Source organism: Notothenia coriiceps, unplaced genomic scaffold (genome assembly GCF_000735185.1).
Source record: "Notothenia coriiceps isolate Sejong01 unplaced genomic scaffold, NC01 NC01_scaffold00021645, whole genome shotgun sequence".
NCBI lineage: Eukaryota > Metazoa > Chordata > Actinopteri > Perciformes > Nototheniidae > Notothenia > Notothenia coriiceps.
This window is the reverse complement of record NW_011354346.1, coordinates 942-13,940: the sequence shown is the minus strand read 5'-3', so window position 1 is coordinate 13,940 and position 12,999 is coordinate 942. Positions and strand designations below refer to the sequence as shown.

General features: G+C 41.0%; 2 protein-coding genes across 3 annotated transcripts; one reads left to right on the top strand and one right to left on the bottom strand.

Moving 5' to 3' along the window:
• Window positions 1-533: 533 nt before the first annotated feature.
• Window positions 534-1,919, bottom strand: LOC104953402 (nuclear pore complex protein Nup133; the record flags this gene model as incomplete). The annotated part of the gene is made up of 2 exons (XM_010780347.1): window positions 1,686-1,919; window positions 534-675 (listed from the first exon to the last, which is right to left on the bottom strand). Coding segments are annotated over exons 1-2 (258 nt in total), but the record flags the coding sequence as incomplete, so codon positions are not given.
• A 931-nt stretch (window positions 1,920-2,850) lies between these two features.
• Window positions 2,851-10,335, top strand: taf5l (TAF5-like RNA polymerase II, p300/CBP-associated factor (PCAF)-associated factor). 2 transcript variants are annotated; one of them, XM_010780346.1, is made up of 6 exons: window positions 2,851-3,027; window positions 4,087-4,228; window positions 4,814-4,918; window positions 5,576-5,922; window positions 6,140-6,553; window positions 7,673-10,335. In XM_010780346.1, the coding sequence occupies exons 2-6, from the start codon at window positions 4,090-4,092 to the stop codon at window positions 8,468-8,470; spliced, it is 1,803 nt and encodes a 600-aa protein (XP_010778648.1). In that variant the 5' UTR covers window positions 2,851-3,027; window positions 4,087-4,089; the 3' UTR covers window positions 8,471-10,335. The 2 variants fall into 2 exon arrangements, with proteins under 2 accessions (XP_010778648.1, XP_010778647.1); XM_010780345.1 differs by having other exon boundaries at window positions 4,814-4,963.
• Window positions 10,336-12,999: the final 2,664 nt, after the last annotated feature.

Below are 12,999 nucleotides of genomic sequence, written 5' to 3'. Positions count from 1 at the left end.
ACACTCCCCCCCCCCTCTCTCTCACACACACACACACACACACACACACACACACACACACACACACACACACACACACACACACACACACACACACACACACACACACACACACACACACACACACACACACACACACTTCCCCCAGATCATTTGCTAATAATCAATCAGATCGATGGATTCCAGAGAAGAGGACACTTTGAAGGCCTTCTTCTCAAAATGATGACTTGGTGACAGTCATTATATAATGTGAAATATTTTTGTTTAATATTTGGAGTACAAAAACAATCCTGATATCATTAGAAAGCTAGGAATCTCCTCTTTTCAACAGTGTATACAACTCAAAATGTGTCTTCGGGTCAATGCGACTGATTTCGATGGAGCAGGTCACAAATCAGCATGTGAAGGACACTGTTCAGGAACTAGTTGATGCTCTGTATGTGATGACTACTTCCATTCTTGAGAGGATCAGAAATACATGGATCCTGAGATTGAAGCTCAAGCCGGGGACCAGGGATATTTTCCTAACAGACAGTAACAGGGATGAGGTTTTCTTTACCCTCAGCCATGGTCAGGGCCTCCATCACTTTGACGGGCAGCGAGGAGCCGAAGGTTTGCAGATCGTAGTTAAATAAATCTGCAGCGGCATGGCTCTGCGCTCTGGTGGGTGTTCCCCTGATGGAGAGAGATTAAGAGTGAATACACAGAATACATTTGAATACTCTCTAATAAACCAATCTATTAAAAAGGGACAGAGACATATAAACATAGTGTATTATATACATTAAAGATGTGTGCACACACAGTAGCTTTTAATTAAAAGTAAACTATATCCTGTGAGGTAGTGTAAGGGGGCTTCAATGTATATGTACAGTATGTGCAAATTGTTCATGAGGTTGTAGAGATATGGACACTAGTATAATATAGTTTAAATATAATTATATCACAATGTTTCAAATAAAGTTAGAACAAAATATATTTAGACACAAACAGAGGTGGAAGAAGTACTCAGATCTTGTACTTGAGTCAAAGTAGAAGTACTCAGATCTTGTACTTGAGTAAAAGTAGAAGTACCTGAGTGTAGGAATACTCTGTTACAGTAAAAGTCATGCATTCAAAATGTTCCTCAAGTAAAAGCACAAAAGTATTCTCATCAAAGCATCAGATTGGTCCATTTCAGAATAATATATATGATATGTTTTATAATGATTGATCATTAAAGTGTTCTCAAAGCTGGTAAAGGAGCAGCTAGTTTGAATGACTTTGTATACTGCAGGGTAGCTTGTGAATTTACTCCAGGTAGAACTAAACTCTGATTTAACACTTGATTATATTTCACATCATTCATCCACATATGTAAAGTAACTAAAGGTATTAAATACATGTAGTGGAGTAGAAGTACACCGTATACTTCTGAAATTTAGAAGGTGGAAGTACAAAGTAGAAAGAAAATACTCAAGTAAAAGTACCTAAAAAATTGTAAACAAGTACTTGAGTAAATCTACTTAGTTACAACACTGACAGAGGCTAGTAACAGTTAGCAGCAAACTGACACAGCCGTTAATTAACCGTTATTAGTCAAAACCATGGTAACCACAGAACAATGAAGAATGATGAGGGAGTACATGCACTAAGTTACTTCTTCCACTACATGTTAGATGTTACCGGTCAGTATGTGTCCTCACCTCCCGGATAGAGTCGCTCTCCTCGGGGAGAACAGCAGGTTGGTCCCGCTCTTCCTCCCGGAGCTCCTGCCCTGCTGCCGGCGGCCGGAGCTCGGTGCGGCGCGGGGGGTAAACATGCTGCTGTGGCGCCCTTTCACCGGTCAACAGGAGACAAATGTACAAGAAATGTACCGTAAAAAACAATATAAACACACCGCTAAACCTCGCTGTACAATCCAAAAACAGCGCGCGGTGCAGTCGCTTGAAATATGCGTCATCACCGGGTCAAAGGAAAGCCCCGCCCACTATCTATTCTTTTTTTTAATAATATATTTTTTATATATTGTCAGAATCAGAATACCTTTAATAGCCCCACAGAGGGGAAATGTACATTGTTAAAGCAAAAGAGCCAGAGACAGCTTAATGTTACCTAAGAATCATGCATAAAAAAGTATTAAAGATTACACAATTATAAGAAAAAGTGACACTATTTACAAAATACACATCCTGTAACAGTTCTGGGAATAACACAAATAAACCTCCTATATCTATTTCAAAACCATCAAATCTTGTCTGACTCAAGTCCTTGTAGCTTCGTTTCATTTTGTGTCTTTCTTTAACTAGTAAGCAGAGTGCAATGCAATATTAAATAACGTCCCTGTCATAAAGTCAAGTTCTACAATTGAAAAGTCTTGATTTGCTTTTCAATCGTTTCCATGTCCTGTGACCCAATAATTTGAAGTAAATTAAACTTGTATTACTACACCAGACAAGTAGTTTTAATAGGCTTTTGGTGCTAACAAGCATCCCTTTCTTTTGTATTGATCTTTTAAAAGAGACCCATAAAGTATATCATTAAGTGTTACTAATACCAATGTGAAAAATACACCACTGTAAGTAAAAGTCATACATTGAAAACGTTAGGAGAAGAACACATGCTCTTTTAATCCCTTGAGTGGAAATCAATAATGCATTTAAATAGGTTTAAGTAAGTAAGTAAGTTTTTTCTGTTTTTTGTTTTCTATTAATTATGCCCTTAGTTTTGAATGAATGAACACTGATGTATATGTGCCTTTTTCTGATGTATTGGAATAATTGTTCAATAAGGTCCAGGCATAGGTAGTAGACCCTCAAGTGGTGTTGATAAGGGAAAGCAAGGAGCTCGGGTCGATCACCGGTAGCGGTTAGCCACAACAGAGATGATAGCGGCTAGCTAACTTAGCATGTTTTAATGGAGCCTGACCGGGGGGCGGAACACACGATGGAGTGGCAGCGACTGGCGTAGTTTCACCCGGTAAAAGAGTTAAAACTCCACCATCTCTCACACAGTACCTGAGCACGGAGAGAAACTCCACGATATGCAGTGAGTACCGAGATCCAACCGGCGGTGCTAACGGAACCGGATCAAATCCCGCGTAAAGTCTGGAGGCCCGTTAGCTTAGCTGGTTAGCTTAGCGGTTAGCTCAGCTCAAACATCTTCCTCTAATGTGGAAACATGCCGGCTTTTAGACTAGATTTACGCGTTAATACTGCGATATTTCAAGCGTACACACTCGTTTTCATTCTATTGTATGTATGTATATCGTCACTGAAGGTGTATTTTATGTGAAATGCCTTTGTAAACACATTAGCTCGCTTATAGTAAGTAGTAGTCTAGTAGTAGTATACATCTATGTCTGATGCTGCAATATGTTTGTCTTTTACTGAACATTTCAATTTATTTTGAATATTTTACATTGTGTAATACTTGTGATAAATGTATTTTCTACTGTAGATGTGTTAACGCTTTTTATTTGAAATATGTTTATACCTTTTTTATATATAAAGTATGGTTTATACTTTATTCCACTATTATCAAAATATACGGCAAAATGTAATCTTATATTATTTGCATACAAAATTACTTTAACTATCAGAACAGTTGACAAACTAGACACATTGATTAGTTGGTTAATAATAATCATTGCAGCTCTAGATAAATATATTACTTCATTGTTGTAGCTGGCAAAGATGGAATTGATTTGAGATCCACAACATAGGTAGCATGATATAACAAAATATGTATTTATTGATTATAATTATTTTCTTTGTTAATATTCTGAATATGTACAGTAACATAAGCTGTCAGACAAAAGTAAAGGAGAGAGCTATACAATATTTCCCAATGAAGTGGAGTAGAAGTAGGAAATACAAGTAAGGTAAAAGTATTATATAGTATCCGTTATTATAACTTTTGTATGCATGCTTCTTAGGGAACATTAAGCTGCCTCTTTTCTGCTGTAACAATGTAATTGTCCCCTCTGTGGGACTGTTAAAGGTATTCTGATTCTGAGTAGGTCAACATTGTACTTAAGTACTTTTACTTGAGAAAATTACATTCCCAACACTGATACAAAAACAAATGTGTTTATGTATTTTCCAGGCCATGAAGCGGGTTCGCACTGAGCAGATCCAGTGTGCCGTGACTCAGTACCTGAAGCGGCGGCAGTATGTGGAAACTGACGGCTCTCTGAAAGGAGCCAAGCTCTTCCAGTCAGCGGAGGAGATGGCTGCCAGCCTCTCAGGTGAATAACTAAACAAAGACGAAGATGTAATACCATTTGTCTTTCACATCAGATATGTCACCACAACAGGTCAAAGAGAACTATAGTATTTCTTCTTCAAAGCCTTTATTTAGTAGCTATTTTTTTTTACATACAAAACATAATGGACTTCTTAGGTTTGCAATTTGAAGGAATTTCTTTATGTTTTGGTGAATAACAATAAACTCATAGCAAAACAGTCACATCAAAGAACATAAAGTAGTTTTAATAGAACATGCGAAAATAATTAAGTAAAAATGTATGTGTTTTTAAAGTGAAGGAGCTATTCAGTTCTGTGCAGGTATGTGTTTTTAAATTGGTATGTTGGACACTTTAAAAACAGCCTATTTTGCATAATGGATATTTTACTTGCACTAATGTTGTGAAAATACAGAATGTCCTCTTCCAACATGAGAGTAACATGATAACAAAGGTATCCCAACTGTACCTGTGAACATCACAGATACATGGATCCTGAGATTGAAGCTCAAGCCGGTGACGACTGATATGTTTCTAACAACTAACATATCTATTTGTACTCTCTCCTGAACCTCCCTCTCTGAGCAGTGCAGACGGAGTCGGGTTGTGCCAACATCGTCTCTGCGGCGCCGTGCCAGTCCGAGCCGCAGCAGTACGAGGCTCAGTTCTCCAGGCTGCGCTCCTTCCTCTCAGGTATCAAATCCAAAAATCCACCAAATCACACGTCTGGAAAATATGGTATGATATTGTCATTGCCAGATCTTGAGATAGATTTTTGGTATTTTCTTTTTATTCTTTGCCTTTGATTGTTGGATTGATTGATTTATTTATGAATATCTCATTAGTAAATAATTTTTGATTGCACCAAAAGTCAATCATTCAATATTTTAGCAATATTGCTTTTTAAGGAATTTGGTCATAAATACTGTGATTTTTTTTTTTGCATTTACTCCACATTGCCGAGCCATGCAAATAAATTGCTCCAAGTACTTTTTTTTTTATTACAAAACCCTAAGAACGGACTAAACCCACCAGACTAAGGGACAGTTTCATCCCACTGGCCATCAGACTGTTAAACACCTGAACTTTTGAAAGAACATCCATAAAAATGCATCTGTTTGCAACTCATACAGTATATATCAATATTCCAATCACTTGTATATAGACTATTCTGCACTATTTCTACTATATTCTATTTTATGTTATTTACTTGCACTATTTTCCCTTTTATTGTGTTGCACTGTAGGAGGAGCCTGTGACCTAAGAATTTAACTGTCACAACTACACTGTAGCTATGTACACATGACAATGCACAAAAGCCTTGAACACTGTTTATTTCCCAATAATCAGAAACAGAAATATCCTGGGCGAAGGAGGTGAGCGGCCTCCTCTACCCGCTGTTCGTCTACCTCCACCTGGACTTGGTGCACTGCGGCCTGAAGGGGGCAGTGGATGGTTTTTACAGCCGTTTCCACACCCTCTTCCTCCAGGACAGCGAGCAGCGCGCCACCATAGAGCAGCTCCGTCATGTTCTCACCTCTCAGGACGTCGCAGCCAACCCCAAACTGAGCGCTTTCCTGGAGCACAAGTACGTGGTGCACCTGACGGAGCCGGCGTACAGCTACCTGCTGCGATACCTGCAGAGTGAGGACAACAGCGCCATCTGCAGGGCGCTGAACACACACCTGCAGGTGGAGGTGAGAGCTGAATCCCAGATCAAATGCACGCTACAGGGTCTTTGAGCGTGTTTTGAGCACCTAAGATTTTCATTGTCGTAACTACACTGTAGCTATGGACACATGAAAAGAAAAGCCTTGATGTATGGTGTCTTGACACATGGAGCTGCTGTGATGCAAGTCAAATTTCAGACTTGATCTGACCAATAAAGTATTATCCTATCCTATCCTATCCTAGGTCGCCGCGTCCGTGCGCACAGACTACCAGCTTTATGGAGCTGCCAGTGGGGCGACTGCTGCCCCAAACCCCGCCTCCTCCTGGGCAGGAGTAGACGGAGTGGAGGGTGGGGACGGGGTGGAGGTTCCTGCAGGGATCCCTCAGAGCGAAGTGGCCCTCGAGGCTCTTCAGGACTGCATCAAGAAAGTCTGTGAGGGCCCGCCCACACTCACCACCGTGTGTTTCTACGCCTTCCACAACACGGAGCAGATGCTGAACACGGCGGAGGTTTCCGCCGACAGCCGGCTGCTCTCCGCCGGATTCGACAGCTCCACCGTGAAGCTGTGGAGCCTGAGAGCCAGGAAACTGAAAGCCAAACCGCATCAGGTCGACGTGTCGCACATTCACCTGGCCTGTGACGTACTGGAGGAGGAGGTGAGTCGGCTTTAAGGAGAAATATCTTCTGGTTTGAAATAGCTTCAATGTGTTTACAGTAGGGATGCCAGCGATTATTCGTTACAGTCTCCATAATCGAAAATTATTTTTAAAATTCGATTTTATTTATATATTTTTTTATTATTATTTATGTTTTTTTTCCTGGCTCTGTTTCAACCAAAATATAGACTAATGCTAATAATAGTAATATTATTAATACTTGTAAATGGCCATTGGTCACACCATCAGTTTGTTTTACTGTAAACTTGGAGGAAGCCAGCAGCGCAGGCTGCGCAGACTGCTGCGCTGCTACACACCGTCCCCCCCCCCCCCCGTCACACGTGCGATTGATTTATTGGAGTGAGAACACAACTAAAGATGAACAAAGGAAAGAAGAGTTCCTCGTGGAACTACTTCAAACTGACAATTGCAAATGAGGTCAAATGCAAGAGTTTTTTTTTCTTCTCTCCCGCGGGGGGGGTGGGTGCTGGTGGCGGGCGTCGAATAATTGATTATTATTTGCCAGGGCTGTCCGATTTTCGATTTTGATCATGGTCAGTTTCTGGCATCCCTAGTTTACAGCAGGTTTACTATGTAGATGACATTGTTGTTGCAATATGGGGCTGCGCCTCATGATTATTTACTATCTGTCTCTATTTTTCACTCGACCAATACATCTTCTGGTTTTAATACTTGATCATCAGAATGTAGAAAAATATTTATCACAATTTTCCAGAGTCAATAGGCCAACCTTATCTGGGTTAAAGCTGAACAGGGATATGAATCAACAAATAGAAGCAGATCTTTATGACAGACAGACTATTTCTATATCTTATATTTGCTTGCTGTTGCAAATAAACAGTGATTATTCTAAATGTTTGATCTTAATTTCTTAAAATTAAAGACGGTATTATGAAAACTGTCACTGTTGTAAAAATGTTTTGAATTTGAAACAATCTACAGATGAATCCATATTAAACAAAATGTTTTACAATTGATACATTTGAAATGGTAGTTTATTCAACAGATGTTTATTTTCACATAATCCCAAATCCCTGTCAAACAATTTCAAAAGGGAAATAGACGGGTAACGCCACATGTCTCGATGTTTCTCCCCAGGAGGAGGAGGAGGACGGCTCCGGCAGCGAGGTCAAGACGCTGCGCGGTCACAGCGGCCCGGTGTTTCGCACGGCCTTCCTGACAGACAGCTCCGGCCTGCTCTCCTGCTCCGAGGACACCACGGTGCGCTACTGGGACCTGGGCAGCTTCACCAACACGGCGCTGTACCGCGGACACGCCTACCCCGTGTGGGACGTGGACCTCAGCCCCTGCAGCCTCTACTTCGCCAGCGGGTCCCAAGACCGCACTGCACGCCTCTGGACGTTCTCCCGCACGTATCCGCTGCGGATCTACGCCGGGCACCTGGCGGACGTCGACTGCGTCAAATTCCACCCGAACTCAAGCTACCTGGCCACCGGATCCACGGATAAAACGGTGCGTCTGTGGAGCACCCAGCAGGGGGCGTCTGTCCGCCTGTTCACCGGACACAGAGGCCCCGTGCTGTCTCTCGCCTTCTCCCCCAACGGGAAGTACTTAGCGTCCGCCGGAGAGGACCAGAGGGTGAAGCTGTGGGACTTAGCTTCAGGGTCGTTGTTTAAAGACCTGAGGGGACACACGGACAGCGTCACCAGCTTGTCCTTCAGCCCCGACAGCAGCCTGGTGGCCTCGTCCTCTATAGACAACTCGGTGCGGGTGTGGGACATCAGAAACTCCCACGGCGTGGCGCCAGCTGACGGGTCGTCTAATGAAATGGTGGGACTTTACACGGGGAACACCAGCAACGTGCTGAACGTCCAGTTTATGGCCTGCAACCTGCTGCTGGTGAGCGGAACAGCTCAGGAGAAAACAGAACAGTAGCCACAGTTTTGTTTGTATTCACCAGTTTGTACCAGTTTTCTTCACTGAGACTCCTACGGATTAATGGCAACACCTGCACAAGAGTGAGATGTCCTCCCTCTTTTCAAAGCTGGCTTGGATACTCACTTCCAGACCAATTATAACTTTTCTTCTGTGTTATCGTCTAATTACCAAAGCGTCTCCACTAGATGTCAGTATTAAATAATTCCTCAGTCTGAAGGTCTGGTGCCTTGGTGGTTAATAGCTGTCGTGCACAAGTCTTATGATCTCTAAACGCAGCATATGAAATGTGACTGTTGGAAAATATTCTTCCTGTGGAATAAAACAAAAACCCAATCTGCAAAAAAATAGTTTTACCCCCCAAAAAAAAAAATGAAAATGCTGACCTTAGAAAATACCATAGACTGTATTAAAAAGGTAAACGCCAGACTGCACCAATTAGTATTATGGGATGAGCTGTTTGTGCTGTACAGAATATTATCAGCACCTTCTGCAGTGACCGACACTTCCACCTGTTTAACACGATGTGCAAATGTCATTTAGAGAAACTTGTTGAGCTGTTTTACCCAGAGCGTCCAAAACAGAGTTCAAGGAGGTGTTAGCCTAGCTTAGCATACATAATGGAAACGGGGGGAAACTGCTAGCCCAGCTTTGTCAAACAAACAAACAAAGCAAAAACACCTTCAAAGAATTCTGAAACCTCTTATTAACCGACAGGTGAAGCTGATCCTGTGGGTAGGGCTGAGTATCGTCTGAAAGTGTTAATCTCGTTTGCTGAGGTCAAAACAAACCTTTATTTTAATACATTGCTTTGAGGAATTTAAATAGGCTTTACTACAAACATTTTTGGTGTCAAACATTTTAATTTGAATCAGGAAGGATCTGTAAACGACAAGATGATAAATCTGACCAGAAATGTATTTTTGGCTTTCGGCACTTGACAGTTTTTGATTCTTGGTGCTACAGACACTCCTCAGGTGGTCTATGGCTTATTGGAAAAGGCTTATAACATGGATACCCTTTGTTTCTGTCCTCAGGCTATCCTTTTGGGCACTAAAGTAGGAATGAATGTAAATGAGGTTTGTCTTTTCTTTATGCAGCGAAAACAGACGTATGATGACTCTGGGTAACACGGCAAACAATGAATATTATCTAAATGTTGAACTACTTTACCTGCAAGTAGTACTTTTCATCTGCTGCCCCCTCTCCTATATGTAAAAAATGCATGTATCATCTGATACCACAGCTATCATAAGGTCTATCCATTACAGACAGAGAGGATATCATCCCAATTCTATATCAGTTTATGTTGTTAAACAAATCGATGTCTACAGGAAGAACATTTTCAGGAAAGGGGAACGTGTGTTGCATTGACGTTCATGGAGTTCAGAGACTGTATTAGGATGTTTTTAGGGTCTCAAAGGTCACATACAAACACTAAAGACCATGGGAACTTTAAAAAACACCAGAACAGGAAGTGGTTGTTTCTTCTCTAGGTTTGTCTCTAAGTAAAACAAAATTGTAAATAGCCTTGTTGAGGAAATCTCTAAGAATCAAAGGCTGTATTTTTCGCATTATTCTGCGAGTGGCACAAACTGCAATGTCTAAAAAGTGTAAATAAACTGTATTTTTTTAATATCTTGGCTACCAAGTGTCGCCATCCAGGTTGTGCTTACAGAGGGCTTAAACACATTGATTCAGATATCACACGTTGAAAGTGTGATTTTATTTCTTTTATATATATATATGAAGTTGTTTTTGAATATTCATGGACTCAACCTGGAAGACGTGTTTTATGTTTTGTCAGGAAACTTTCTTTCCCTCCTGTAGCCCTAAAAACAAGGAATAAATAACAAAATTTATTTGAAAAATGCTTGTGTTAGATTATTTTGTTCATAACTTTGCAAAGGAGATTTTTTGTTTTTTTTCTGTTTGTCCACAGGTTTACAGAAAAAAAACGTGACGTACTGGAGGAGGAGGTGAGTCGGCTTTAAGGAGAAACATCTTCTGGTTTGAAATGGCTTCATTGTGTTTACAGCAGGTTTACTGTGTAGATGACATTGTTTTTGCAATATGGTGCTGCACCTCATGATCTGCTACACTAATGTATATGTTTAAGGTTACTCTAATATGTGTAGAGTAGTTCGATGTGTATCAGACTGAATTAGGTTAAACGCAGTGTGACTAAACTGGCAACTGAGTGAATAATCAACAATTAAATTATGATTGATTGACTGTAAAGTAAAGATGAGACCCGGCAGAATGAGGGCTTTCACCTTTGGGACATTGTTCTTGTTTTAATGCAAATACTTTTAAAGCAGGACTTTTAGTGTGTGTGTGTGTGTGTGTGTGTGTGTGTGTGTGTGTGTGTGTGTGTGTGTGTGTGTGTGTGTGTGTGTGTGTGTGTGTGTGTGTGTGTGTGTGTCCTAGCATTACTATACTTGTGGGGACCTAAATCTGTTTACACAGTCACGTGTGGGGACTCGCCTCCCTTATGGGGACACGATGGAGGTCACAGGGGAATCATTAATTTTAGGGTTAGGCATGTGTTGGTTAAGGTCAGGATAAGTCTCCAGGAAATGCATGTAAGTCAATGTAATGTCCTCTGAAGTGATGTATACATGGTGTGGTCTAGTAGTCCTTTTCTGTCTATTTATGTTTTTTATATATTTTTTGTAATTGTGGCAATATTTTGTTAATAACCCTTCAGTACATCTTAATTTATGTAATTATATGTCACATTACAAAGTTAGGAAAGCAACGTTAAAGTCTGTTGTTACAGATAAATATGGTGCAGCTGATTGACTAAAGATGGCTTTCGAACCAAACCCAAAGCCCAGTTATCGGTACTGTAAAACCCAATTTGGTGTATGCTTGTATCAGATATTAACAGTAAAGCACAAGCAAACCCTTCTGAATGATCGTCTCGTTCTGCAGGATTTAATTTTGTCAATGCTTTCATGTGGAGTAATGTGAAGAATCCAGTGAGTGTGCAGCAGGAATGTCGTCGTAGTAGTTGAGTCGGATGTGGGAGGACACAGGGTGCAGCTGAGGAGTTGGGGACACACCCCGAAAAAATGAGACAAAGGGGAGCGACATAATGTGTACAAAAACCAGAAAAAGTACCAAAAAAAACTAACAAAAATAAACTACAAAGAGGCAAGAAACGACTACAAAAAAAAAATAACTTTGACATACAAAACTAAATAAAAGAAGAAAGGAGGATTTACATGTTCACAACACACAAACACAGTGAAATCAAGACATTTAACTTAATGTTATTCTTTATCAGGATCCCCATTAGCACTAGCATGAGCTTTGGCTATTCTTCCTGGGGTCCTCTCACATACATAAACATACATAAAACAAAACAGCTCATAATTTCATGCAATTTACAATACTATATGAAATGAAAACCAAAATGGTCATCCAATTTTAACCATCCTAAGAAAAGAAAATACAAATAATTGTAAATAATAATACATTGTTTAGCAACCTTTTGAAATGTACTTGAGAATTCTCCTGAATGATATGGAACTCATCTGGAAGCAGCGCTCAGGGAGAACTGTTGGGGTCTGATGCTCAAGGGGAAATTTGGCCCCACCATCTGTTCTGGGACTTGAACCAGTGACCTATGGTTCCCAAACCTAGTCCCTACAGACTTCAGATACAGCCACCCAGCAGTTTGAGAGGGTACACACTATTGTGAGCTATTTACTGTGTGTTGGCGAATCCTCAGGAATGAATTCTTACATTTTTTCTCGCCGGCCGAGCCCAAAGAGAGGCAGAGATAAGAGAAGGCGACCGAGCGGGCGAGGCTCACAGGAGAACAAACCTGTTTCTCAACGGAGGGTGTGTGTACCTGTCAGCCCTACCCACCTGACAGGCTGCATCACACAAACACACACTCACACAGCAGGAGAATCACTCCTTCAAACCGAACACACAGCAGGAGAATCACTCCATCAAACACCGTCTAACGTCTTCTGTTTCATACCTTTTTCTGGCTTTTTCTGGAAGAGGACGATGTCTCTCCAGACCAGACTTTCGGGCCGGGGCTCCGACCCCAAAAAGCCCGTGGACACACAGTCTGACGGAAAGACTTTTGAGGAGCTGAGGCACGAGTGTCTGCTGAAGGGAGTCCTGTTTGAGGACCAAGACTTCCCCGCTGAAGACTCCTCGCTCTACTACAGCCAGAGCGTGCCTGTCAACATCGAATGGAAGAGACCAAAGGTATGAAGTATGACTTGATATTTGTAGATTTTAAGATTGAAGAGTGATGCTCCGGGTCGAAATAGCAAGGAGACATCTGAGAAAGTCAACAAATGTGTCTTGAATCTGGTTTTTTGAGTGTTGAATGAATGAAATGTTGTCAAAGATGTGTTTGATGTCATCTTTTATGATGGGTTTAATATTTACCTGTACAACTTGTCATATTTACTATTCTAATAAGTATACGACAGTCATACACATGGGATACAACTGGAATTACCTGAATGAATAGAGCTTCTTTGGGAGTTGGCTAAACA